The sequence below is a fragment of the Saccharomyces eubayanus genome, chromosome VIII, assembly GCF_001298625.1.
Source record: "Saccharomyces eubayanus strain FM1318 chromosome VIII, whole genome shotgun sequence".
NCBI classification, from domain to species: Eukaryota; Fungi; Ascomycota; class Saccharomycetes; order Saccharomycetales; family Saccharomycetaceae; genus Saccharomyces; species Saccharomyces eubayanus.
This window is the reverse complement of record NC_030983.1, coordinates 255,118-280,293: the sequence shown is the minus strand read 5'-3', so window position 1 is coordinate 280,293 and position 25,176 is coordinate 255,118. Positions and strand designations below refer to the sequence as shown.

General features: G+C 41.2%; 11 protein-coding genes and 1 non-coding gene across 12 annotated transcripts; 5 read left to right on the top strand and 7 right to left on the bottom strand.

Annotated features, from left to right (window-relative positions):
• Positions 1-1,282: 1,282 nt before the first annotated feature.
• Positions 1,283-2,059, top strand: RKI1 (ribose-5-phosphate isomerase RKI1; the record flags this gene model as incomplete). The annotated part of the gene is made up of 1 exon (XM_018367935.1): positions 1,283-2,059. The coding sequence occupies one exon, from the start codon at positions 1,283-1,285 to the stop codon at positions 2,057-2,059; it is 777 nt and encodes a 258-aa protein (XP_018219317.1).
• Positions 2,060-2,263: 204 nt separating this feature from the next.
• ARF3 (Arf family GTPase ARF3) lies at positions 2,264-2,815 on the bottom strand (the record flags this gene model as incomplete). The annotated part of the gene is made up of 1 exon (XM_018367934.1): positions 2,264-2,815. One exon carries the CDS (start codon positions 2,813-2,815, stop codon positions 2,264-2,266), a length of 552 nt encoding a protein of 183 aa, XP_018219316.1.
• A 270-nt stretch (positions 2,816-3,085) lies between these two features.
• Positions 3,086-8,122, top strand: CMR2 (Cmr2p; the record flags this gene model as incomplete). The annotated part of the gene is made up of 1 exon (XM_018367933.1): positions 3,086-8,122. One exon carries the CDS (start codon positions 3,086-3,088, stop codon positions 8,120-8,122), a length of 5,037 nt encoding a protein of 1,678 aa, XP_018219315.1.
• A 453-nt stretch (positions 8,123-8,575) lies between these two features.
• Positions 8,576-10,432, bottom strand: ECM3 (putative ATPase ECM3; the record flags this gene model as incomplete). The annotated part of the gene is made up of 1 exon (XM_018367932.1): positions 8,576-10,432. One exon carries the CDS (start codon positions 10,430-10,432, stop codon positions 8,576-8,578), a length of 1,857 nt encoding a protein of 618 aa, XP_018219314.1.
• A 547-nt stretch (positions 10,433-10,979) lies between these two features.
• Positions 10,980-12,011, bottom strand: TMA46 (translation machinery-associated protein TMA46; the record flags this gene model as incomplete). Its single annotated transcript, XM_018367931.1, has 1 exon — positions 10,980-12,011. The coding sequence occupies one exon, from the start codon at positions 12,009-12,011 to the stop codon at positions 10,980-10,982; it is 1,032 nt and encodes a 343-aa protein (XP_018219313.1).
• A 590-nt stretch (positions 12,012-12,601) lies between these two features.
• PTC5 (type 2C protein phosphatase PTC5) lies at positions 12,602-14,311 on the top strand (the record flags this gene model as incomplete). Its single annotated transcript, XM_018367930.1, has 1 exon — positions 12,602-14,311. The coding sequence occupies one exon, from the start codon at positions 12,602-12,604 to the stop codon at positions 14,309-14,311; it is 1,710 nt and encodes a 569-aa protein (XP_018219312.1).
• Positions 14,312-14,594: 283 nt separating this feature from the next.
• VPS21 (Rab family GTPase VPS21) lies at positions 14,595-15,227 on the top strand (the record flags this gene model as incomplete). The annotated part of the gene is made up of 1 exon (XM_018367929.1): positions 14,595-15,227. The coding sequence occupies one exon, from the start codon at positions 14,595-14,597 to the stop codon at positions 15,225-15,227; it is 633 nt and encodes a 210-aa protein (XP_018219311.1).
• Positions 15,228-15,663: 436 nt separating this feature from the next.
• On the bottom strand, positions 15,664-17,697 carry YVC1 (Yvc1p; the record flags this gene model as incomplete). The annotated part of the gene is made up of 1 exon (XM_018367928.1): positions 15,664-17,697. One exon carries the CDS (start codon positions 17,695-17,697, stop codon positions 15,664-15,666), a length of 2,034 nt encoding a protein of 677 aa, XP_018219310.1.
• Positions 17,698-17,909: 212 nt separating this feature from the next.
• Positions 17,910-17,983, bottom strand: DI49_4925. Its single transcript has one exon. It is a non-coding gene; the product is annotated as a tRNA-Asn (tRNA).
• A 667-nt stretch (positions 17,984-18,650) lies between these two features.
• TCB1 (tricalbin) lies at positions 18,651-22,211 on the top strand (the record flags this gene model as incomplete). The annotated part of the gene is made up of 1 exon (XM_018367927.1): positions 18,651-22,211. The coding sequence occupies one exon, from the start codon at positions 18,651-18,653 to the stop codon at positions 22,209-22,211; it is 3,561 nt and encodes a 1,186-aa protein (XP_018219309.1).
• Positions 22,212-22,342: 131 nt separating this feature from the next.
• On the bottom strand, positions 22,343-23,395 carry OST3 (dolichyl-diphosphooligosaccharide--protein glycotransferase OST3; the record flags this gene model as incomplete). The annotated part of the gene is made up of 1 exon (XM_018367926.1): positions 22,343-23,395. The coding sequence occupies one exon, from the start codon at positions 23,393-23,395 to the stop codon at positions 22,343-22,345; it is 1,053 nt and encodes a 350-aa protein (XP_018219308.1).
• A 261-nt stretch (positions 23,396-23,656) lies between these two features.
• On the bottom strand, positions 23,657-24,871 carry LPX1 (triglyceride lipase; the record flags this gene model as incomplete). The annotated part of the gene is made up of 1 exon (XM_018367925.1): positions 23,657-24,871. One exon carries the CDS (start codon positions 24,869-24,871, stop codon positions 23,657-23,659), a length of 1,215 nt encoding a protein of 404 aa, XP_018219307.1.
• Between the last annotated feature and the right edge of the window lie 305 nt (positions 24,872-25,176).

The window sequence follows — 25,176 nt, the reverse complement described above, 5'->3', positions numbered from 1 at the left end:
ATTCCTAGCAAACGGTGCGGTTACCATAGTATAGCCTACCGACGCCGGCAAGCACTATTCCTAGGCGGAGACACGAGATGCAGAGCTGCCATTCCAGGGAAAAATCGAGAGTGGAAGGCGAGTGTAGAGCAAGCCCAGGCAGAGCAGTGTCTCCCACGGGCCGGGAAGAACTTTCGGAACCTGCCTAGCAGTACATCAATCATTGGCAAATCTCCTAGCGAGCACGTCCAAGTTTGCTCCAAAGTCACTGACTGTCTTTTCTAATTATAATTTTTCACTATCTCAAACAGAATAGGATGTCTGGATGCAAGTCGCACTTTTGCAGTGTATGGGTTTTAAAAAATGCGGTCGTAACTTTCGTTTCAACTGCGGGCGTGGTAGAGCCGCACATTTAAAAATAAGAAGTGTGTTGAAACGTGTACACGATAAATGACATAAAGTCATTCAAGCTGATTCGAGTCCGGAGAGTTACTTTCAGAATCCAGTATTTGTACTAACAAAAAAGGAACAGCACTACTGAAATTAGAGTTTTGGGTGTCTCTTTCGGTATAGCGGCTTTATCGTTTTCAGGGTAAACATGACATTCTGACGGAAGGATTTTGTACTGGTCTTATCYGTATTTTGCCATTATGGACTCTAACACCGTTCTCACTTTTAGCGCCAACACTGAATTGTTTAAATTATTATCTACAATATAAGATGTGTCCTCGTTCCTGGGAGAAAGTTATTATTGGTAGATTATGTCTGTGCCCTACCATTTGTATGCCTTTGTGAAAGGTGAGTCGGCATTTCGATCAAGACTACACTAGAACACGCTGGCAGGAAAGTGCTTTGAACCACTAAGCCGTTGCGTACAGCATTTGAGCAACTGTTTCATTATCGGCCTATTAATGGCTGGAACCCCGGCAGTTTGTTGCCTTAGAAAGCTGGAGTACGGCCCCCCTTTGTCGGACTAATGGGATAACAATAGCATGCACTGGGCTTAAATATTTAAGACCGACGGTGAAAATCGCGATGAGCTGAAAAATTTTTTGCGATGAGGAAAGAGCGATTGACTCGGTGAAATTTTATTTGATTCGTAAATGGGTGCCACATTTAAATGCGCTTTTGATGATATAATATATGTACGGCTGCTTTGAGAAGAGATATTTCGGTTCTTATTTAATGCAGTTCCTTCTTTCAATACTATTGAACATTCGATTTTCTTGCGAAACATAGAATCCGGCCACGTAAATTTTGCATATTGCACATTGCAATCTAATATATATAAAAAAGAGGAGAAATGGCTGCTGGCGTTCCTAGAATTGATGGATTAGAGTCCTTAGGTAACCCTTTGGAGGATGCCAAAAGAGCTGCTGCATACAGAGCTGTCGATGAAAATTTAAAGTTTGATGAGCATAAAATTGTCGGAATCGGTAGTGGTAGTACGGTGGTCTACGTTGCCGAGAGAATCGGGCAGTATTTGCACGATTCTGAATATTCCGAACTGGTGTCTAAATTCGTTTGTATTCCAACAGGCTTCCAATCAAGGAACTTGATCCTAGATAACAAATTGCAATTAGGCTCTATTGAACAATATCCTCGTATTGACATAGCTTTTGACGGTGCCGATGAAGTAGATGAACATTTGCAATTGATTAAAGGTGGTGGAGCCTGTTTATTCCAAGAAAAATTGGTCAGCACCAGTGCCAAAACGTTCATTATTGTTGCTGATTCAAGGAAGAAATCTCCAAAGTATTTAGGTAAGAACTGGAGACAAGGTGTACCCATCGAAATCGTACCTTCAGCGTATGTTAGAGTCAAGAACGACTTGTTAGAACAATTGCATGCAGACAAGGTTGATATCAGACAAGGCGGGTCTGCTAAAGCAGGTCCTGTTGTAACTGACAATAGCAACTTTATTATCGATGCGGACTTTGGCGAAATCAAGGATCCAAGAGCATTGCATACGGATATCAAATTGTTAGTCGGTGTAGTGGAAACGGGTTTGTTCATCGACAATGCTTCGAAAGCTTACTTTGGTAATTCCGATGGCACTGTTGAACTTGTAACAAAATAAATAAAATTAAAACGAAAAAACGGAATTATGTTCAAATTCTTTTAAATGTGCTTTTACTTTGTATATTATTGTATTATTAAAAGTTATTTAACTATTTGATTACTATTTCTTTTAATGGAAAAAAAATTTTCCTGGGTATTATCCAAAAGAGAAGGAAGAAAGATCAGTAGGAGCATGCGAGTTTAACATCAATATATGCAATGTCTATTTTCTGGGAACGTCTGAGTTACTGGAAATCCAAGATAACCCTTCCACAAGACCCTGTCCGGACAAAGCATTACTACCGATTACGCACCAGGGTTGATTTTTCAAGTTTTGCTTCAATTCCAAAAAATTAGAAACCTCTTGGGGCTTCATTGCATCTTTCAAATCTTGCTTGTTTGCCCATACAAGTAGTACCACATTCTCCATCTCTTTCTCCCCAATGATACTATATAGCTCCTCTTTGGCCTCCTGCATACGGCCTTCAGTGCTAGAGTCCACCACAAATATCAATGCAGTAGTGGCAGGGAAATAGTGTCTCCAGAGGGGTCTTAGTCGTTGTTGCCCGCCTACATCCCACATATTAAATTTCACATTTTTGTAAGTAACGGTTTCGACATTGAATCCAACAGTGGGGGTAGCTGTCTTAATTTTGTTTAGTTTCAATTTGTACAGTATCGTCGTCTTACCGGCCTTATCTAAACCTAGCATCAATATTTTCATTTCTTTTGAGCCGAATAATTTGCCTAGAGCTTTTGAAATTGAATTACCCATCTTTGGATTAAATTTCTCTCTTTTTAGCAAAGTTTTTGCCTTCGTTCCAATTCCAAAGGAGCCTTGATATCCAATTCCAATCTAGGTTGTATTTCGCGATTGAGGGCCATGCAATTAGCAAATAGGGTCTAGAGGTTGCATTCTTCTCCATTGTCTTCAGTGTAAAATATGCTGCTTACATACATTTGACGGGTAATCTTTTTTATTTCCAAAATCCGATCACTTTCCAAGACTTTTATTGCCATCAATAATATACTCAAAACAAGACTAATGAATGTAGTATTTGTCGCCTTGATTTTGATTATAGAACAGTCTATTCCCATAGAAAGCGTGTATTGCAGTGAATTGGGCTTAATGGATTTTTCTATTCCTCCGACCTTGCCTCTAGACCTGCAAAGTCGATTGAATGAGTTAATTCAAGATTATAAAGATGAAAACCTAACAAGAAAGGGTTATGAGACCAAAAGAAAGCAACTACTGGATAAATTTGAAATTTCTCAAATGAGACCCTATACCCCTCTTCGATCTCCAAATTCGAGAAAATCAAAACGTCTGCACAAGAGAAATCCCAGTCTAGCATCATCCACAATATCCACTCCAACCTCTATCGATAGGCGACATTCCATATATCGTGTTACAACCATGAACTCAAATTCCGCAAATGGTACCCCTAGGAGACGCAGTAAAAGGTATGCTGCTTCTTTACAATCATCATTGCCAGGTTCTGCCGATGAAAAGGCTTTAGGGAAGGACACCGTTTATAATCCTATGATTCCGCTATTGCCAAGACACATTGAGCCTGAAATCACGTCCGGTGGGGACACAACAATGACAGATTCTTTGCCACTGATTTTGAGAGGACGGTTCGAACATTGTGATGGCCAAACAGCAATGATTAGTATAAATGCTAAAGGTAAAGAGACCTTTATTACATGGGATAAACTTTACTTGAAAGCGGAAAGGGTGGCTCATGAATTAAATAAGAGTCACCTTTATAAAATGGATAAGATTTTACTGTGGTACAACAAAAATGATGTTATTGAGTTTACCATTGCCCTACTGGGTTGTTTTATTGCTGGTATGGCAGCCGTCCCCGTTTCCTTGGAAACATATTCCCTGCGTGAGGTTATTGAAATTATCAAGGTGACAAATTCTAAATATGTTTTGATTTCAAACGCTTGTCATAAACAACTAGATAATTTGCATTCATCTTCAAATCATTCAAAAGTCAAACTGGTTAAAAATGATGTTTTCCAACAAATAAAATTTGTCAGGACAGATGACTTGGGTACGTACACGAAAGCAAAAAAAAGCTCCCCTACTTTTGACATACCTAACATTTCATATATAGAGTTTACTAGAACGCCATTAGGTCGTCTGTCGGGTGTTGTCATGAAGCATAACATTCTAATAAATCAATTTGAAACAATGACAAAAATCTTAAACTCTCGATCGATGCCCCATTGGAAACAAAAATCTCAAAGTATTAGGAAGCCATTCCATAAGAGAATTGCGTCAACGATTTCAAGGTTTGTCATTTTGAACAGTTTAGACCCCACCAGATCAACAGGTTTGATTATGGGTGTCCTTTTCAACTTGTTCACAGGTAATCTTTTAATTTCTATTGATAGTAGTATATTGCAGCGACCTGGAGGGTATGAGAACACTATCGATAAATTTAGAGCTGATATTTTATTGAACGATCAATTGCAACTGAAGCAGGTTGTTATCAATTATTTGGAAAATCCAGAATCCGCATTTTCCAGGAAGCACAAAATAGATTTTAGTTGCATCAAGTCATGTTTGACCTCATGCACCACTATAGACACCGATGTGACTGAAATGGTTGTTCATAAATGGCTAAAGAATTTGGGATGTATCGATGCTCCATTCTGCTATTCTCCCATGTTAACTTTATTAGATTTTGGTGGCATATTCATTTCTATCAGAGATCAATTAGGGAATTTAGAGAACTTTCCCATTCATAATTCGAAACTAAGGTTGCAGAATGAGTTGTTTATAAACCGTGAAAAATTAAAGCTTAATGAAGTCGAGTGTAGCATAACGGCTATGATTAACGCATCAAGTTCTTTTAAAGATTATCTGAAATTGGAGGCATTTGGTTTCCCAATTCCTGACGTCACGTTGTGTGTGGTCAATCCGGATACAAACACGTTAGTCCAGGATCTCACTGTGGGTGAAATATGGATTTCTTCTAACCATATTACCGATGAATTTTATCAAATGGATAAAGTGAACGAGTTCGTATTCAATGCAAAACTTAACTATTCTGAAATGTTTACGTGGGCAAGGTACGAAATGCCTAGTAGCGAATCGCAAGCTGTTACCGAGCAATTGGATACTATTTTGAATATTTGTCCTGCTAACACTTACTTTATGAGAACCAAGCTTATGGGGTTTGTTCATAACGGAAAGATATATGTGCTTTCGCTTATAGAAGATATGTTTTTACAAAATAAGTTGGTTAGATTATCAAATTGGGCACACACATCAAACCTATTACATGTCAAAAAACCCGGCCAGCCTTCTACAAATATCAGTAAACCAGTAGTTGAAGAAATTGTCAAATCTGCGAATACCTCAGCTTTGAGTGTTGAAGCATTTTCTGAATGTAAGAGGACTGTCGAATCCCATTACTTGCAGCAAATTACTGAAACAATTGTAAGAACAGTAAATACTGTTTTTGAGGTTGCTGCATTTGAATTGCAACATCATAAGGAAGAACATTTTTTAGTTATGGTGGTAGAAAGCTCGCTGGCTAAGACAGATGAAGAGAGTAAAAACAATGCAGCAACAGATACTACCTTGGTGTCGTTTAATGAGAAACAGAAAATAAAAGTGGAAGCGAAAATGAACGACTTAACTGACCAAATCTTCAGGATCCTTTGGATTTTTCATAAAATCCAACCAATGTGCATCTTAGTTGTACCAAGAGATACTTTACCTAGGAGATACTGTTCCTTAGAATTGGCCAATAGTACTGTAGAGAAAAAGTTCTTAAACAACGACCTTGGTGCACAGTTTGTAAAATTTCAATTCGACAATGTTATCTTAGATTTTTTGCCTCATTCCGCTTACTATAACGAAAGTATATTATCTGAGCATTTATCCAGATTGAGAAAAATGGCTCTGCAAGAAGAGTACAGTATGAATGAACCCGGCTATCGTACCGATGGTCCCGTTGAGTCAAAACTGGCTCTGCAATGTAGCGGTGTCGATTATAGAGAAGAGTCTGTTGACACCAGAAGCCATACTAAACTTACGGATTTCAAATCGATTTTGGAGATCCTGGAATGGAGGATTTCCATTTATGGGAACGAAACGGCGTTTAGCGATGGTACTAATTCAAATATGGCCAATTCCTCAAGTAATAACGATAATAATGTACATAAAAAGGTTTCGTGGGCGAGCTTTGATAGAATTATTGCAGGCTTTTTAAAAAAAATTGTGGGATCAAAAAACCTGCTAAAGCATGGTGACAGTGTTGTTGTCATGTGTGAAAACTCCGTTGAATATGTGGCAATGATTATGGCATGTTTATTTTGTAATTTTTTGGTCATTCCGTTACCAAGTATTAAAGAGGTTACCGTAGAGGAAGATCTGAAATTTTTGGTTAGTATTATTCAGAGTTACAAAGTGAAAAGGCTTTTTGTTGACGCTAAATTGCACACTTTATTAAACGATAATAATACCGTAAACAAATGCTTCAAAAGATACAAAAATTTAATGCCCAAAATAACAGTTTTTTCAAAAGTCAAGGTTAAGAATGCATTAACGATATCTATGTTTAAAAATGTATTAAAGCAGAAATTTGGGGCCAAACCAGGTACCAGGATCAATATGACACCATGCGTCATATGGATAAACACAGAATATGATGTGGCGTCGAATGTTCATGTGACCATGACACATTCGTCCCTACTTAACGCAAGCAAAATAATCAAAGAAACGTTGCAGTTGAGGAATAATAGCCCACTTTTTTCCATATGCTCACATACAAGTGGATTGGGGTTTATGTTCAGTTGTTTTTTGGGCATTTATGCAGGTGCTGCTACATGTTTATTCAGTCTCACGGATGTGCTGATTGATCCCAAGGAATTTTTAATTGGTCTTCAAAATTTAAATGTGAAAGATTTATATTTGAAAATCGAAACGTTTTATTCTTTATTGGACAGAGCCTCCAATTTAATCGAGGGATCTAAAAATAGAAAGGAAACTTTAAATTCAAACAAGAACAATACTTCTAGTTCTGTCAGAGGAGATGTTTTTAAAGGCGTTCGAAATATTATGATTCCTTTCCCCGATAGGCCAAGGGTTTATACAATCGAGAATATTTTAAAACGGTATTCAAATATCTCTCTTGCTTCTACACAAATAAACTATCTCTACCAACATCATTTCAATCCGATTATCTCGTTAAGATCATACTTAGATATCCCTCCAATCGACCTATATCTTGATCCCATTTCACTAAGGGAAGGTATCATAAGAGAGGTTGATGTAAACGATATGACAATGAATGGAGGAACTTACATCAGGGTACAAGATTCTGGTGTTGTTCCCGTGTGCACAGATGTTTCTGTGGTCAATCCAGAAACCCTGTTACCATGTGTTGACGGAGAATTTGGTGAGATTTGGTGCTGTTCGGAGGCAAATGCGTTCGATTACTTTGTATGTAATGGCTCAAAGAACAAACTGTACAAAGATCCATTCATTACCGAACAATTCAAGAGCAAGATGAAAAGTGAGATGAATAATACATTGAGCTATCTAAGGACAGGTGACTTGGGTTTCATCAAAAATGTCAGCTGTACTAATTCACAAGGAGAGATTATTGGTTTGAACTTGTTATTTGTTTTAGGAAGTATTCATGAAACCATTGAAATCTTGGGGTTAACACATTTTGTTAGCGATTTGGAGAGAACTGTTAAAGAGGTACACGCTGATATTGGTAGTTGTTTGATTGCCAAGGCAGGCGGATTGTTAGTATGCTTGATTAGATGTAAGGACCGCCACAACCCTATCTTAGGTAACTTAACGACATTGATTGTTTCAGAGCTATTGAATAAGCATGGTATCATTTTAGATTTATGCGCATTTGTGAAGACTAAAGGCATAAGTCCGAAAAACTCCAGTATGATAATGGATGTATGGGCAAAGAATAGGGCGTCGATAATGCAAGCTTGGTTCGATCAGAGTATTCAAATAGAAGCACAATTTGGTATCAACTATGGTGAGAATATTTCGATATATTTACTATCAGATTACGAAAAGGACAATATATAAAAGAGTTAAGTGATGTTGTATTTCATATAAATAGTAGTTGTGTATATTTAAGAATGTAATCATTTGAAAATTTCCCTGCATGTATCTTTTTTTTTTAGTTTATTAGTTAGATTTGGTTTGTTTTTGGAAACTAGTGTTGAACGATAACAATCATTGACTAACAGTTACCTTCAAAAAAAAAGATATGGAAAATTATACAAATAAAAGAAAAATGACGCGTGGATTTTATAATTATTTTTTTATGTTTATATACTATTTGACTCTATAAAGTTTGAAACAAGCGAATTCTACTTCGATAACAAAAGCAAGGGAAGTAGTACTTTTTATATAGCAGATGTAAAAGATCAATAAAACAACAATTGTGACTTGCTTCGGTTATGATAAATAAAAATGAGAAGGGGAATGCATGGGGTAGATCTTTTGTTTTTTAATGTTTTAGATTTCTAGAGAAAATCATAGTTTCATTTGTACCTTTATGAAATAAGACACCAAAAATGGTAAACTAACGACCATCAGAGGATACTGAAGCATCAAGAAGAAAGAAGTGCATTCCATCTGAACGGGTTCAGTTTCATCTTCAGGGGTGAAACTCGCTGTGAAATAGATTAGGGTAGTCATGGTTGGCAAATTCCAAGTTATCGCAGTAACAAACAGTAACATCTTGTCGTCTTCCCAGTTCAACCAACCTGCTTTCACCAGACGATCGCACCATAAGACACCAAAAATGGGCATGATACATTGTCTAATGAACACTAAGATCACAGCAGCCTTCCAGAAACCCGGATACAATTTCCCAATTTTCAATCTACCCAGAGTGGCACCTAATAGGATTAAACCGAATGGCACTGAGGCAGCTCCCACATAAGAGGTAAAGTCCATAATGAACGCTAAAGCGGGTGCATTGTCTGGAGCCTGTTTAATCTTTGGGGTATGCTTCGAAGTGACGAATAAGGCTTTAACCCAGGGGATGAAGGCGATGATTAACGCCAGGATGACAGCCATGGAGCAAGGTCTTAAACAATTTTTCAAAAAAAATACAATAAACTTGGTCAAGGGAAAATTTTGCAACCATTTTGGTAAAGACGATCCTGAAGTATCGATATCTTTCTTACTGACAGTAGCATCTGAAGTAATAATTCTTGTTAGATTAGAAGCCTTCACTCTTTGTATAGTGGAGGTTCTAGACAGATTGGGAGAAAGAGCGTTGTCTGCCTGGTTCCCCATGATGGAAGACGGTCTTTGAGAGCTAAGAGAACTTCTCCTTCTCTTACCGTACCGGTCAACGTTTGAGTACTCACGAATCAAATCATTCATATCTTCAGCGGGTAGCTCACGCATATCCACGGAACGTAAAGAGCCAGTAATGGAGTTTCTGCGGCTATTCTTGCGATTGCCTGTGGTTGATTCAGTGGTATATGCGATTGGTTGACTCCTAGTTCTATACGTGGGGTTATTTAGTTGGTCAGAGGACTGCGTATCCATGCGGGTTGTGTGCAGAGAGTGTGTGATGCTATCGATGGACACTACCGCGGATGAATTCATGCTCATGTTACTTGCTGTTGGGAACACAGCTTGAGTAGGTTTGGGAGCGGTAGCTGAAAATTTTTCCTGTTTACTCTCCTTCTCAGAAATGTAGCTTGCTTGTGAACTATTTGGAACAGTGGATTCATTTGGCTCTTTCAAAATGTCTTGGTTGGATGAAGAAGAAGAGCCGCCCTCAACGGGTGGTTTTAGCTGCTGGGTTGAGTCTTGATCTTGATCGATCAAAGTATTTTCCTCATCGTCATCGCCCTTGTAGTTGAAGTCATTTTCAATCAGTCTGAAGCCACCCAGGTTGAAGACGCAGATTAAAAACATGGCCAGGAAGATAATAACGTTGGCGACTCCTTTATCACCCTCCGCTTCCGTGAAGATAAACCCCTGGTCCATGGACTGCAAATAAGCAATGGGCAAATCACTGATATTGGGAAACATGCCACCTGCAAGAATACCGCCACGCCATCTCTTGGGGACAGGAAGCACACTTCTAACGATGAAGGAAAACCCAAGGCCAGTGGCGAAAAGCAGAACAGACGACAGGCAAATGATACCGACGTTTTTAATATCGTTATCCTCTATATTTGCTACGATTTTATTGAACGATAAACAAGGAAGCAGAACCGTTAAGACGATATCAGAGATGGATCTCGTGGCCTGGACGGTCAAGATGTTCATCTTGCATAAACCGAAGCCCACACCAATAATCAGGTAGATCTTGATGATTGGTCTGACAGAGGCCCAGATGGCTTGTCCTAGCGTGATATGTGTCATTCTTTACTTAACTTATGTTTTCTCTAAGTCTTTCAGTTAGTGTTGTGTTGTGTTGGTGTTCCAGTGTTAGAGCTTATCCTATAGTTTTCCTTTTTTTGGCTTGATAATGAATTTAGTCCTGACCCAAAGCAAAAATCTGATGACTAAAGTTCAAGTCCACTACGGATATGCAGATGCTAACGCAGTAAACGGCCTTATATAACAAAGAAACAAGCACATACTAAGAGCGTAGGAGAACCAGATGGCCGTTCGAGGGATACGTTAGATGTCCACACGGACCGTCGAGTGTATAGCCTCATCCCTCAAAGCTAGCGCGAGATGCAACGAAACGACTCGACGTTACTGCTGCCAGCACTTGCATCTTTTTACAGAGCATCCTCGAGCACTTCCAGCCTATGGAGAGTGGGGAGGAACCGATGTTCAAAACACCTCAAAAGCGTGGGACGTGGGGTGTGGGGTGTGGGGGCTGTCGTGTAGTGTGATCGGTTGCGTTACGTGTGTGGTGTATATATGGAGTGACATATAGATATATAGTGTATATCCGGAGTTATGCGAGGGTGGCAGGGCTGGCCTTCTTGATGTCGAAGGTCGGGTTGCTACCGTCACCGTAATCCTTGATACCGCTGTCGTCCTGGTGGTCAGCCTTCTTTAAGGCGTCTGTGAATTCGGACAGATCCCATGCGGAGCCCTGTGCCGCTTCGTCGACGGTGTTATCTGACTCGAACGACCTGTTCTCGGCGGTCATCTTCAGGATGAGCTCTCTACCTGAGGGCTTCCTCTTGCTCGTCAGCTTCATCTCCTCGTTAATCTTGGCGATGATGTGATTCTTCTTCCACTCCGCGAAGTTGGCGACTGTGATGGGTGTGAGCTTGGACTTGTCCAGTTTGCCTCTTTCTGTTTCGATGAACTCCTCCAGTGTGATTTTTGGTTGTTTCTCCAACGACTCTCTCTCGAGCCTCTTTTGCTCGTTGGTCTTCAGTACAAAGCCTTCTGGTAGAGAGTGTCTGTACATACACATGTCACCTCCGTTGGGACAAATCCAAAACCAACCGTATTTGCCAATTTCCACCGCCTCGATAAAGTATTTGCACACCTTTTCCGTGGTGGTCTTTAGGTTGCCGTGCTTCGACATGATAACATCTCTCAACTTTTCTTCATCCCATTTATCCATGGTATCCTCTTCCTTCTCACTTCTCGTATCTTGATATAAATCTTTCTTTTCCATTCTTCTGCCTACGTTCAAATCGTGTGAGAATTTACACTTGGCACCCTTGTTACAGTTCCCTAGCTTGAACAGGGCACAGACCATCGACTTGGGGTCCACGCCCGCACGAATTCTTTGGTCAACTATAGGGTTGAACAGTGCTCTTCGTTCAGCCTCTTCGGCTTCTTTACGTTTTTTCTCCTCCAGCTTCAACAGTTTCATCTCTTCCTTCTTCGGATCCGATTGTGTCTGCACCTGCTTGATGTATCTTTGGACCTTGGTGGAACGGTTCTTGTTCTTCATACCAAATGTCTTGTCGACATTTTCCTTCTTCTTCCCAGCCACTTGGGGCTGTTTTCCTTTCTTTGGTGGCATCTTCGAGTTTTTTCTTTCCTGCTGTTATCCACGAGTAAAACTAGAAAATAACTACTGAAGCGGTCTTTTCCTTGCAGTGTTGGTTAACATTAAAAGTTCTGACGAAAAGGATATACTGTCAATTTCAGCTAACTCATCGCTGGGAACAAAAATTTTTTTTCATCATCCTCACTGAACGTCATTTTCGACGACTTGACAAATGATGCTCATTTACTTCTATAGTAAGGAAATACTCTCGATAGCTGCAACCTAACGGTAAGCAAACAAAGCACGCGGCATTGGTTAGTTTCCAGTGGCCCGAGTGTAGCTAGAATATTGGCTATAACTTGCGACAGTGCGCCGTTTTTACGCATTTTATTATTTCTCTTGCATGTTGATATTGTGCAGCTACCACCGGCCTTGCAATGTAAAAACCGAACTCATTTTAGCTACACAAGAGATACAAAAAAAAGAAAGAGAGAAGGAGAGACATCATAGAGCAAACGAAGGTCGTTACCGCAAGATAAGAGTTATTCATTCCCATCCCAATTTACGACAGGCGCTGCTCAATTTTTTATAATAGGAGCACTTTCACCTTTTCTACTATCTACATGTCCCCCCTAACAAGAACCGTAGCTATAAGGAAAACGATTAAGGTCTTATCTAAATGTCAATCTGGTAAAGAGTACACTCAAAAATTTCTCCAACGTGCGTACTCAACGTCGCATGCAAATAGCTCGTACTGCTCAAGGACCAAAATATTTGTATCTTCCCATTACAAAGCCCTAAATATTGCTTTACTAAGCGGGTCCCTGCTTTTAACCTATTCTTACTATTCTCCTAAAAAGATTCTTTCTCTAGATACGATAAACGGAATCAAGGATTACTCCACAAGCACTCGTGGAAATACCGGTATGCGCACGCCTAATTCAAAGGAATCACAAGGACCAAAAGATCAACAACCCCAGAATGATCAATCCGTACCTATCTTGAACGATGCTAAAATAGAGGCTAAACTACACGATAGGGAGGAAAGCCATTTCGTTAACCGAGGTACAGGTATTTTCAGGTACGATGTGGCCCAGCTGCCCTCTAACCACCCAATAGAAGACGACCATGTAGAGCAAATCATCACTATTCCAATAACGGGTGAAGATGGGAAGTCCTCGGAAAAGGACCTATACTTTTTTGGGATCTTTGATGGCCATGGTGGCCCTTTTACTTCGGAAAAACTTTCGAAAGATTTGATCCGTTATGTAGCTTACCAATTGGGTCAAGTTTATGACCAAAACAAATCAATCTTCCACTCTGATCCTAATGGTTTGATTGACTCTGCAATTTCTAAGGGGTTTTTGAAATTAGATGACGATATCGTGATGGAATCATTTAGGAAGCTGTTCCAAGATCCAAGCAACTCGAATATCGCAAATACGCTACCCGCCATCTCAGGATCTTGCGCACTGTTGAGTTTGTACAACTCTACAAACTCTATTTTGAAAGTGGCCGTGACTGGGGACTCAAGAGCTTTAATTTGTGGTTTGGATAGCGACGGAAAATGGACCGTCAGATCCTTATCCACTGATCAGACCGGTGATAGTTTGGAAGAAGTGCAAAGAATTAGAAATGAACACCCAGGTGAGCCTAATGTCATAAGAAACGGAAGAGTTTTGGGTTCGTTGCAACCCTCCAGAGCATTTGGAGACTACCGCTATAAGGTTAAAGAAGTCGATGGGAAACCCTTATCGGATTTGCCCGAAGTCGCTAAACTTTATTTTAGAAAGGAACCAAGAGACTTTAAGACGCCTCCATACGTGACTGCAGAACCAGCAATTACATCTGCTAAAATTGGTAAAGACTCCAAATTCATGGTGATGGGTTCTGATGGTTTATTCGAATTATTGACTAATGAAGAAATTGCTTCATTGGTTATCAGATGGATGGATAAGAATATGAGTTTGCCAACACCGTTTAAGGCAGAACCGGGGAAGCTACCGAAGGTCGTTGATGTGTCGGATGACAAAGAAGCTCAAAGACCGGCATTCAGATACAAGGATGATAAATCGAGTTCAAACACGGAGTATCTTTTGGAAGACAAAAACGTTGCTACTCATTTAATCAGGAATGCTTTAAGCGCTGGTGGAAGAAAAGAATACGTCTCGGCACTAGTTAGCATTCCATCACCAATGAGTAGAAGATACAGAGATGACTTGACGGTTACAGTGGCGTTTTTCGGGGATTCTGGAACACCTTCTAACGTATCGAACGCCACTTCCATTGTGATGAACCCAGACGCAACGACAAAGCCAAAGCCTAGGTTATGATAATGTAGAATTAACGTAGATACATACCAGATGATTCACTTTATAGATGATTTTAGTATAACTGACTATCAACTTACATGTCATCCCATACGTTTTTTTTTTCGTTTTTTGTTTGCATTATGGGGCTTTTGTTAAAACAATATCCCCGAAATGACAAAGAAAGAAAGGTAAAATGAAATACCAGCACCTTATCTTTAGTGGTCTTATAAAAGCAGAAAGAAATCTGCAAAGATAAAAAGAAGGTCGTTGAGACTCCACAGAAGACATTTTAATATCACAAAACATGAACACATCCGTCACTTCAATAAAGTTAGTACTATTGGGTGAAGCAGCAGTTGGTAAATCCTCAATAGTTTTAAGGTTTGTATCGAATGATTTCGCTGAAAACAAGGAGCCCACTATCGGTGCTGCATTCCTTACTCAAAGAGTCACTATAAATGAACATACCGTTAAGTTTGAGATATGGGATACAGCTGGGCAAGAGAGATTTGCATCGTTAGCACCCATGTACTATAGAAATGCACAGGCTGCTCTTGTAGTATACGACGTGACGAAACCACAATCTTTTATCAAGGCACGCCATTGGGTTAAGGAACTGCATGAACAAGCATCGAAGGACATCATTATCGCTTTGGTCGGTAACAAGATCGATATGTTACAAGAAGACGGAGAAAGGAAAGTTGCAAGAGAGGAAGGTGAAAAGTTGGCAGAAGAAAATGGCCTACTGTTTTTTGAAACAAGTGCAAAAACAGGAGAAAACGTTAACAACGTATTTTTGGGAATTGGTGAAAAGATACCATTGAAAAACGCTGAAGAACAAAATAACGCTAATAATGAACGTGAATCGAATAATCAAAGAGTGGATTTGAATGCTATTAATAACGGTGCCAGTGCGAACAGTGGTTGCAGTTGCTAGGGGACAAATTAAAGAAAAATTGGGTAAATTGATATACGTAGATGTTCAGAACGGAAGGAAATGAGAGACATGATTTATCATATATAGGAGAGATAAGAAGTTTTCGTTTTCTGGAAGTATTTTTTTTCTTTTTTTGTTTGTTTGTAACATTTGGATTACATCTTTGTATCCCTTTATAACACTGGTATATTTCGATGGTTTTTTATGTACTAAATTATATCTTCCAAAAGTAAGATATATATTTCTTCAATTTTGTCTTTTTTTTTTGTTTTTTTATGGGGCAAGTTATGCATATTGCAAAGCCTTGAAGTTTTTGAGTGAAAAGTTCGATTCAGCGAATAAATATAAATTGATACAGAATTAGCTACAATTAAGAGCAATATATATAAATTGGCGAATAGTTACGTGGGCCGCAGTTTGAAATAAGATACACACGTTATTCTTTTTTATCCTTTAAATCCAATTTTTGAAGTAAGTCAGTAATCATAGCTGTGAGATTTTCCACTTTTTCAGTAAGTTCTTTGACGTCATCTTTACTTTTGTCATCATCGTCTTCTGCGTCAGTGTCATCGTTCTCATACTCCTCGAAGGAAGGACTGCACTTTTTAACGTTTTTGTACCATTTTTTAGGGACTTTGAAATGGGCATCCTCTTGTTCTGCCGTCCGTTGCAATTTTAATGAACGTGAATTTTTCAATTGAGTAGCCCTCATACCTGAATTTTGATTATCAGAGAACAGACCGTCATCATCGTCCAAATAACCATCCGTTAAATCCCATGGGGTATCATATTCATTAGCATCATCGTTTAGCCTTTTCATTCTATTATACTTTATTCTTCTAGCCTCACGAGTTTCCTTTATGGAAATAAACAACAAAAATGGACTATACACTATTGTCATAATTGTATAACTTAAGTCCTTAGCGCGTTTTGATGGAAGGACATGGAATATAGGCATCATAAGCAGTTCAATCAAATTTAAAGGAGAGACATAAACGTCTTCATCAGGTGCCCTGATATACCTCAACGTCTTTTGTGACATCAAAGCCATGTACTCGTCATCAGCGTTATCAATAACCTTTTGGTATGCAGTAGAATACAATGCAATCAAGATATTTAGAAGAATGACCGAAACGATGAAGTAGTAACCATAGTATAATATTGCCGCGTATGGGGGAGCGAATTCCTCAAAAACATCAAAGCTTCCAAGACCCAAAACGGTAATAGTCAAATTACCTAAAATCGGGCCCGTGATATCTCTTTTACCATCAGCGGAGTCCAAACCTAAGAAACCCTGAGTGAATCCGATCATAATTAAGAACAGAAGGAAGAAGAATACTATCGATTCTTTCATCATGTGCTTTAGAATCACCAACATGATCCCGATAAACCTTTGTGATTCAAGGTATAGTAACAATCTCGACCAAACGAATGGGGCTGCGCATGAGAGTACCCTATATGAAATTTTATCCCAATCTTCCGAAGTGTATTTGGCGTTCAGGGGAGTTACACTCATTGCACGGAATCCCATTGCCAAGGTGATAATCAGGTATGTGGCGTCATTGAATAAGTTCCAAAATGATAGGTGAGCATAACCAATATAATAAACTTTAGCCAGTTCATCCAAGATGAAACCCGTGTTGAAAATATAAAACACGGTTTCCCACAAATCAAAGGATTGCACCCTTTCAGAGTCCTTCCCATTTACCACCAAGGTATACAGCCCCAGAAACAAAAACGAAAAAGTCATCTGCAGATAATTTTGATATATTGGTGCCTTTAGTCTTACTGGGTTGAAGTGCGAAACTATAGAAATCTCAGCCAATGAATCGTCCTTAATAAAAGTGGTAGGATCCATTCCATTTTGGACAATCCAACCTCTCCAAATCCATTTTAAACAACGTTGAAATCCACTCGACCCTATCACTGTAGTACAATGCATGTCCGTGGCCAACTCCAACGCATTCAAAGGGTCTTGATCCTCGTCATTCTCATTAATCACGTACCGGCGCAATAACAGCTGCATAAAAAGAAATTGCAAATCTCTTGTTTCCTCTTGTTCAATTAGCAGTTTACATAATTGCTGTGCAGCTAAATTCCTAATTTCATAAAGCTTAGCGTTATGCACTTCCATGGTAGACAGTTTGGAGTACCATTCACAAACTTTTAAAAGCGAGAAAATGATGACAGACTGATACTTTCTTTTGTTGGCCTTGTCATCGGGGTTTCCACCGCATGCATTATAAGCCAATTTGATAACCTTTGGTGACAAAATCTCAGAATGATCGCAAACGATTTCAGCGGGATTATATACAATAGGTACGATTTCGTCAACTAAATACTTCAAGTTCAATGTGACCCTTAAAATTTGTCTCGGAGTGGGGGCTTCAAACCCAAGAGATCCAGTATTTTCGGGCAAACATTGTTCATTTGAAATGGGTAAATTCAAACCGTTATTGGATGACACCATGCCGTCACCTATCCAAATGCTGTTGTTGAGTATGGCAACTTCTGTGTTCTGTTGCTTCAAGCTTTACGGATAATAACAAGGAATTGGAACTGTTTTGAAGGGCTGTCACACTTCGAAGGATGGCTGACTATCCTTTTCATTCCATATTTTGGCAGCTAAAAAATCTCCGATACGATTTTGAAAAAAAATAAAAATGAAAAAATTAAATCGAGCGACCCCAGTGAGGGTTGAACTCACGATCTTGCGATTAACAGTCGCACGCCTTAACCAACTTGGCCATGGAGTCTTACAATTGTTGTTTTTTTGATTGAAATACGTGATGAGGTTTCACGAGAAGAGCTTCTAAAAATATCAATTAAAAATGTAAGGAGGCTGGCGGCTTGCTCAACCACTACTACTGTAATGACTGTGTGAGGGCATTTTGGACTAAGGAAGGTAGGGAAGGAAGAAATGCTAAAAGTACAAGCAAAAGACCATTGCCCGTTAGAATCCGATATCTTAAAAAGAAAAGACCCACCAATTGACTAAAGATGAATGTGCAAAAGTGTCACGCAAAGATTTCATGCTGCCACGATGCCTACAACACAGGATGCCAATCTTTGGAATTTTAACTCTGAAAATAGCGGACTTAATAGGCAAGGCTGACCGTTAGACGCGACACCTATCCAAGCGACTCGGCTGCTGCGTGAAAAAATATAACAAGAGGCCCCCCAAAATACAAAGGGGACAGGGATGCTGGTACAATAGGGAAGTAGAATCGACCATTGAAAATACCAACAAATAGCTAACTACCCCAATTTCGACTCACAGGCCGGTGATTGATCTATCTACATATAATTAGCTTGCTTTTTTCTTATATACAAGAACAGGGAAGTAATACCGACAGATAATAGCTAAGGTAAACAAAGGAAAAACCCTGAGTATTCCAGAACAGTTCAATTTTGTGAGACAACATGTCACAGAAGGAGGATACCGGGGCAGTAGTACCTAAAAAGCCTGAAACGGCGCAAGTGGCCAACATTAATGGTGTAGATAAGTTGCAACCTCCAAAGACAAAAGAGGAGACCGAAGCAAGCAAAAGTGTGTCATCTGAAAAGGCATCTCATGCCGGTGATGACAGCTTCAAAAGAAGCATCCACGATGCTTCCTATGTAGGATGGAAGCAGATCGGTGGCTGGGAGGAAAAAGACGAATTGACTTTGGATGATGAATTGATGGATATGAGTAAGGAAACATTCTTGAATAACATCATACCGGATAATCTCTATGGTGACTGGTATCATTCGGTGGCGATTTTCTTTATCGGAGGTGTTCTATCGTTTGCATTGGGTCATTACAAATTCTCAATGGGCTCTGCCTTTTTCGTGATTGTAATCACTTCACTGCTGTATAGAACGTCCACTAAGAAATACAGAGGTTCCATAAGAGAGTTAGTTCAAAAGGAATTTACTGTGCAAAAAGTGGAGAACGATTATGAATCCTTGGAATGGTTGAATACTTTCTTGGATAAATACTGGCCCATCTTGGAGCCCTCCATGAGCCAACTTATCGTTCAACAAGCCAATGAACAAATGGCCACCAATGAGGCAATCCCTAAATTTATAACCGAACTTTGGATTGACCAATTGACTTTAGGCATTAAACCTCCAAGAATTGATCTGGTTAAAACTTTCCAAAATACTGCCTCCGACGTTGTTGTGATGGATTGGGGTCTCTCTTTTACGCCTCACGACTTGTGCGATATGAGCGCTAAACAGGTCAGAAACTATGTTAATGAATTAGTGGTTGTGAAGGCTAAAATCTTTGGTGTCACGATTCCTATTTCTGTGTCAGACATCGCTTTCAAAGCTCACGCCAGGGTTAAATTTAAATTAATGACGCCATTTCCACATGTTGAAACCGTTAATGTTCAGCTGCTGAAAGTGCCCGATTTCGATTTCGTTGCTTCCGTAATGGGCCGCTCTATCTTCAACTGGGAAATTTTAGCCATCCCAGGTCTAATGACATTAATACAAAAGATGGCCAAAAAATATGTGGGTCCAATTTTACTTCCGCCATTTTCTTTGCAACTGAACATCCCACAAATACTATCTGGTTCTAACTTATCCATTGGTATTTTAGAAATTACCGTTAAAAATGCTAAAGGTTTGAGACGCACCACATCGATATTAAACCAGTCAATCGATCCTTACTTGTCATTTGAATTTAACGACGTATCTATTGCAAAAACAAGAACTGTGAGAGACACTTTGAATCCTGTTTGGGACGAAACTTTGTACGTTTTATTGAACTCGTTCACTGACCCCTTAACAATCAGTGTTTTCGATAAGCGTGATAAATTGAAGGATAAAGTCCTAGGCAGAATTCAATTTAACTTGAATTCTTTACATGACAAACCCACCCAGAGGAACCTAAAGGCTCAGTTTTTAAGAAATTCTAAACCTGTTGGTGATTTGACTTTTGATTTGAGATTCTTCCCAACTTTGGAAGAAAAGAAACTACCGGATGGATCAGTGGAGGAACTACCCGACTTGAATACTGGTATTGCTAAAATTGTAGTGGAAGAAGGTTCTCATTTTGCTGAAGAAGACAAAAAAGTGACTGCTTACGTTGAAGTTTACTTGAATGCTAAGCTGGTGTTAACAACTGGTAAAGCCAGTGACACGCGTACTTTAAAATGGAATTCCAACTATGAAGCAGTTATCGCAGATCGTCGTAAAACAAGATACAAATTTGTTGTGAAGGATAACAACGGTGAAGAGATAGGATCTTCTATCCAAACTTTGAACGACTTAATCGATAGAAGCCAGGTCGATAAGAATTTGATTCCTCTAAAAAACCAAAAGGGTGATATTAAAATTTCTACGTACTGGAAACCTGTTAGGCTAGAGATTGGCTCCAATTCTGTCGCTTATACGCCACCAATCGGTGCCATCAGAGTCTTTATCGAAAAGGCAAATGATCTAAGAAATCTGGAAAAGATCGGTACCATCGATCCATACTGTAGAGTCTTAGTTAATGGGCTGTCTAAAGGTAGGACAGATTTCAAGAATAAAACTTTGAACCCAGTTTGGAATCAAGTCATATATGTTGCAGTCACTTCACCAAATCAAAGAATCACTCTTCAATGTATGGATGTGGAAACCATCAACAAAGATCGTTCCGTTGGTGAATTCAATGTTAACGTTCAAGACTTATTCAAGAAGGACGAAAATGATAAATATGAAGAAACCGTTGATGAAAAAACTAAAGTTGGCCGTCTAGTGATGCATAAGAAAAGACCTAAAGGTACTATTACATACTCTACGTCTTTCTATCCTGCATTACCTGTTCTCACGTTAGAAGAAATCCAGGATTTGGACAAAGTTAACAAGAAAAAGAAGGTGTTAGAATCACGTAAGTCAGTCATGGACGAAAAAAAGATGTCCAAAGAGGAAAAGGCTAAGTTTGAGCAAGAATGCAATGAAGTGAAAGAACTAGAAGATATGTATAGTAATAGACAGAAATTGGATTTACAAGAGCTATTGCAATACAATCAAGGTGTCCTTGCTATCACTGTCCTTGATGGGGAACTGCCTGATTCTGGGTTATACGTTCAGTCATTTTTCGACGACAATGGTCACGCAAGATTTGTCAGTCCACAAATTCCATCCAGAATTATTAAGAATGGATGGACAGGTGACGTGATAATCAAAGAATTGGACAAATCTGTCACCACGTTTAGAGTCTCAAAGAACAAGAATTTCAATAAGATGGAAAAATGTGTCTGTGAAGTGGAATTACCTACTCTGGACCTAGTTAAGAACTGTTATTACAAGCCATCAATCTTGCACCTTTCAGGTGAGGGCAGTGCTAAACTAATGCTTCAAATATCTTGGTTTCCTATTGACACCAAACAACTGCCAGAAAACGATTTGATTACGAATTCTGGTGATTTGACGATTATATCCAAGAGTGCCGAAAACTTGATAGCGTCCGATTTGAATGGTTACTCCGATCCATACTTGAAGTTCTACATCAATAATGAGGAAGATCACGTTTACAAGACCAAGGTTGTCAAAAGATCGTTGAATCCCAAGTGGAACGATGAAGGCACTATTCAAATTAACAACCGTTTGAATGACACATTAAGAATCAAAGTGATGGACTGGGATGCCACATCTGCAGACGATACTATCGGTACAGCAGAAATTCCATTGAAGAAGATTAAGGCCGAAGGTACCACTGAATTAGATGTGCCAGTAGAAGGATTAGAAAATGCTGGTGATGGTGGTATGTTGCATTTGGAGTTTAGTTTCAAACCAAGGTACACGATCAGCGTGAGTAAAAGAGAAAAGAAAGTCGGGGATATAGCGTCCAAAGGACTGGGTACTGGGTTGCGAGCCGGTACTTCGGTGATAGGTGGCGGTGTTGGAGCCATTGGTAAGATCAAGAAGGGTGTGTTTGGTGGATTGGGCAGTATCACAAACCACAAGAAAAACCACGAAAAGGGTGAAGACGAAACCAAGTTCTAGTAAGAACGCGGGGGACGGACTGGATTGCGATATGTAAAAATGTAACTTTGTTTTATTTTTTATTTTCTATGTCTCAAAAAATTTATCTAAGTTTTTTATTTATATAGTCGGCCGGGTGGACAACTAATTGCCTATTTGAATGGAGCGGATAGCCTTAATAGTGGGAAAGGGTATGCTGGACTCTTTATCGAGAAGACAGTGGTCAAAGCAGCAAAGAAGATGTAAATGAATAAGGCACAAAAGGTGGCCAAGGCAGCGTCAATGAAGTATGCTTTCTTCGCGTTTGGATACAGATGAGAGCGCAAGAATGGAATGCCCGTGACCAAGGTAACGACCAATGAGGCCAACATACCGTAGATGAGAACCATGACTTGAGTCTCAATGGCGAATTGGTGTTGGAACTCATTGGGCAAGAAGTACATTACTTCGCCCTTTGGGCCGACGCCTGCCAGCTGCGTATTTCTGATCTGGTTGAACATGTGGGCACTGATCATGCAGATGATGAAGAAGGTGGACAGGGCAGCCCAGATGAGTCTGGAAGAGAAGATGGAGATCATCAGTTTGGACTGCTTTTTCAAGAGCAGAACGACAATGAAAGTGATGATGGTGGAGGTGACGATGGGGGTCCAGTCCATGGGTAAGTGCAAGGAGAAGTCGTTGACCTGGGAAAGCTGTTTGATACCTTGGATGACCTGCTTCATTCTTTCCGCCCCGGCGTCAGTGGAGAGATTGATGATGCTGTAATCGGAGATGGAGGGGGAGTTTGGCTGGAAGACGAACAGTCTGGGGACGTTGTTCAGTTGGAAGAATTGGAAAGCCTTTGGGATGGTCTTGGCGGGGTCCTCCAAATTGACCTTGGTAAAGAAGATGGATGTGTTGGAATGGGCGGATTTGCCTTCTGGATGGTCATCGAACCACGATGCCACGATGGTGTCGTATTCAGACTCCAATTCGAGACACAGGGAACAGCCGACCTCGGGCGCTGTGGCGGTGAAGAGGGCGACTATGTACGCGTTTTCGTGGGGGGGCGTCAGGATGCTTTCGAAGCTTGAGTCCTTCAAAGGGATGATTCTTTTCGGAGACTTGTTTGCCAGCTTTAGCAGTTTGCCGGTGGACATTGCCAGGGCAGAGTGTGAGGACACGCCACAGAAGAAAATCAAGGAGACCAAAAACAGCCAATTCATGATTATTGAGGAAGTGGTGTGGTGCGGTGCGGTGGGTGCGAATCCTTGGTGTGTAGCGCGCTTATAGGTTGTGCTTCCTTTATGGGTTGTTCTTTTGGTTACGTGAAATAGTTTGTAAAAGACGGATCACAGTTTCGCTCGTCGCAGGCGATATAGTTCTGCAGCGCCCGCGCCCGCGCCCGCGCCAACGCCAACGCTAGTGTCAGTAAAAAAACAGTGATCATATACAGTTGTTAGTCAGTTGGTTACGTATGTATACAGCTACAGTTTCTGGTTCCTAGTTTTGATCAAAGCGTGGTCCTTGAAAGATTCGAACGCCTGGTTGAACTTGGCCATTCGTTCCTCGAGCGACAAGCGGGAAAGCGAACAAGCGGGCTGCAGCGGGTACGTGAGAACGAACTCGCGAATGTGGTGGTTGATTTTGTCGATGACGAGGTCTGGGGCCTCGATGTTGACCAGGTGGGACCCGCCCGGAATGGAGTCGAGGTGGTAGTTCTGCAAGGTCTTTTGCAAAAACAGCTGGTTTTCTGGCGGACACCAGTTCGAGCGCGCGCCCACGATGTGGATGGTGCGTTTGCGCACGAACTTGACGTTGCTGATCAAAAAGGGCGCGAAGGACTGCATGTTCATGTAGCATAGCAAGTTCTGCGCCTGGTCCATCTTTGTGCGGACGACGGAGCCGTCGTCTTCGGCCGCCGTCCGTTCGAAGTCGATGATGTTCTGCAGGATTTGCGTGTGCGCGTTGGCAAAAAAGGAGTTGTTCCTCATGTACTTTACGTACTCGGACTCGGTGGGGAAACGGTCGCGGGTTTTCAAACACAGGGAGTTGTAGAGGGTTTCCGGGATCTGGGAGACGCCGGTGGCAGCAGCTGCTGTAGCAGCTGCTGCTGCCACCCGCGTGATGACCACTGGCTCGATCAGGATGAGCAGATGGAACAGGTTGGGCTGCAACACGTCGCAGGCCAGCGCCTGGAAACCACCCATGGAATGGCCGACAGCAACGTTCAGCGCGGGTGGCGTCCCGCCTTCGTAGCCGCTGAACTCGTGGGCGGCTATCTTGGCCACGTCGCGCGCGCCGTCGGTCCAGTCGAAGCCAGTGCCCAGCTTGCCGCGGTTGCGTACTCCGGAGTCGCCGTGGTTGGCCTGGTCGATCAGCACGAGCTTGTGCAGCGCGTAGTGACCGTCCGGGTCGGCGGCTACGATCCGTGACAAGTAGTACTCCCACACGACCTTGCTCATACCGCTGCCGTGCAGAAACACAATGTTGACGCTGGTGGCGCCAGGGTGGCGGTGCCGCTCTGCGTTGGTGTACACGTCGTAGACGAGCTCGAGGCGGTCTGCCGCACTCAGTGTGGCACGTGGTGCGCGCGGCCAGCTTGCGCTGCACGTTTTCGTTTCTCTGGTGAATGTATGTTCCATTTTAGCCGCGGAGCTTGTCGAGCGGGGCGGGTGGTACACCGACTTCGGCTGGGCCATTGCAATTTGTTCAACCTGGGGTTCTGCGCGCTTATATATGAAAGGGCCACGCCAGGGCGTGGCGGCTGCGGCTGGCTACACCGTCTCCACCTCCACCTCGGTATCCGACTCCGGCTCCGTCTCGTCCGCGGGGGTCTCGGCTTCGGCTTCGGCTTCCGTTTCCGTTTCCGTGGCGGCGCCCATCGCCGCCACGGGCCGGTGCTGCTGCTTCTTCGTGGGCGACGACAGCAGCATCAACGTCTCGACCGCGGTGGCCTCCTCGCGCGGTGGGTGGCCGCCCAGCGCCTGCAGGAACGCCGTGTGTG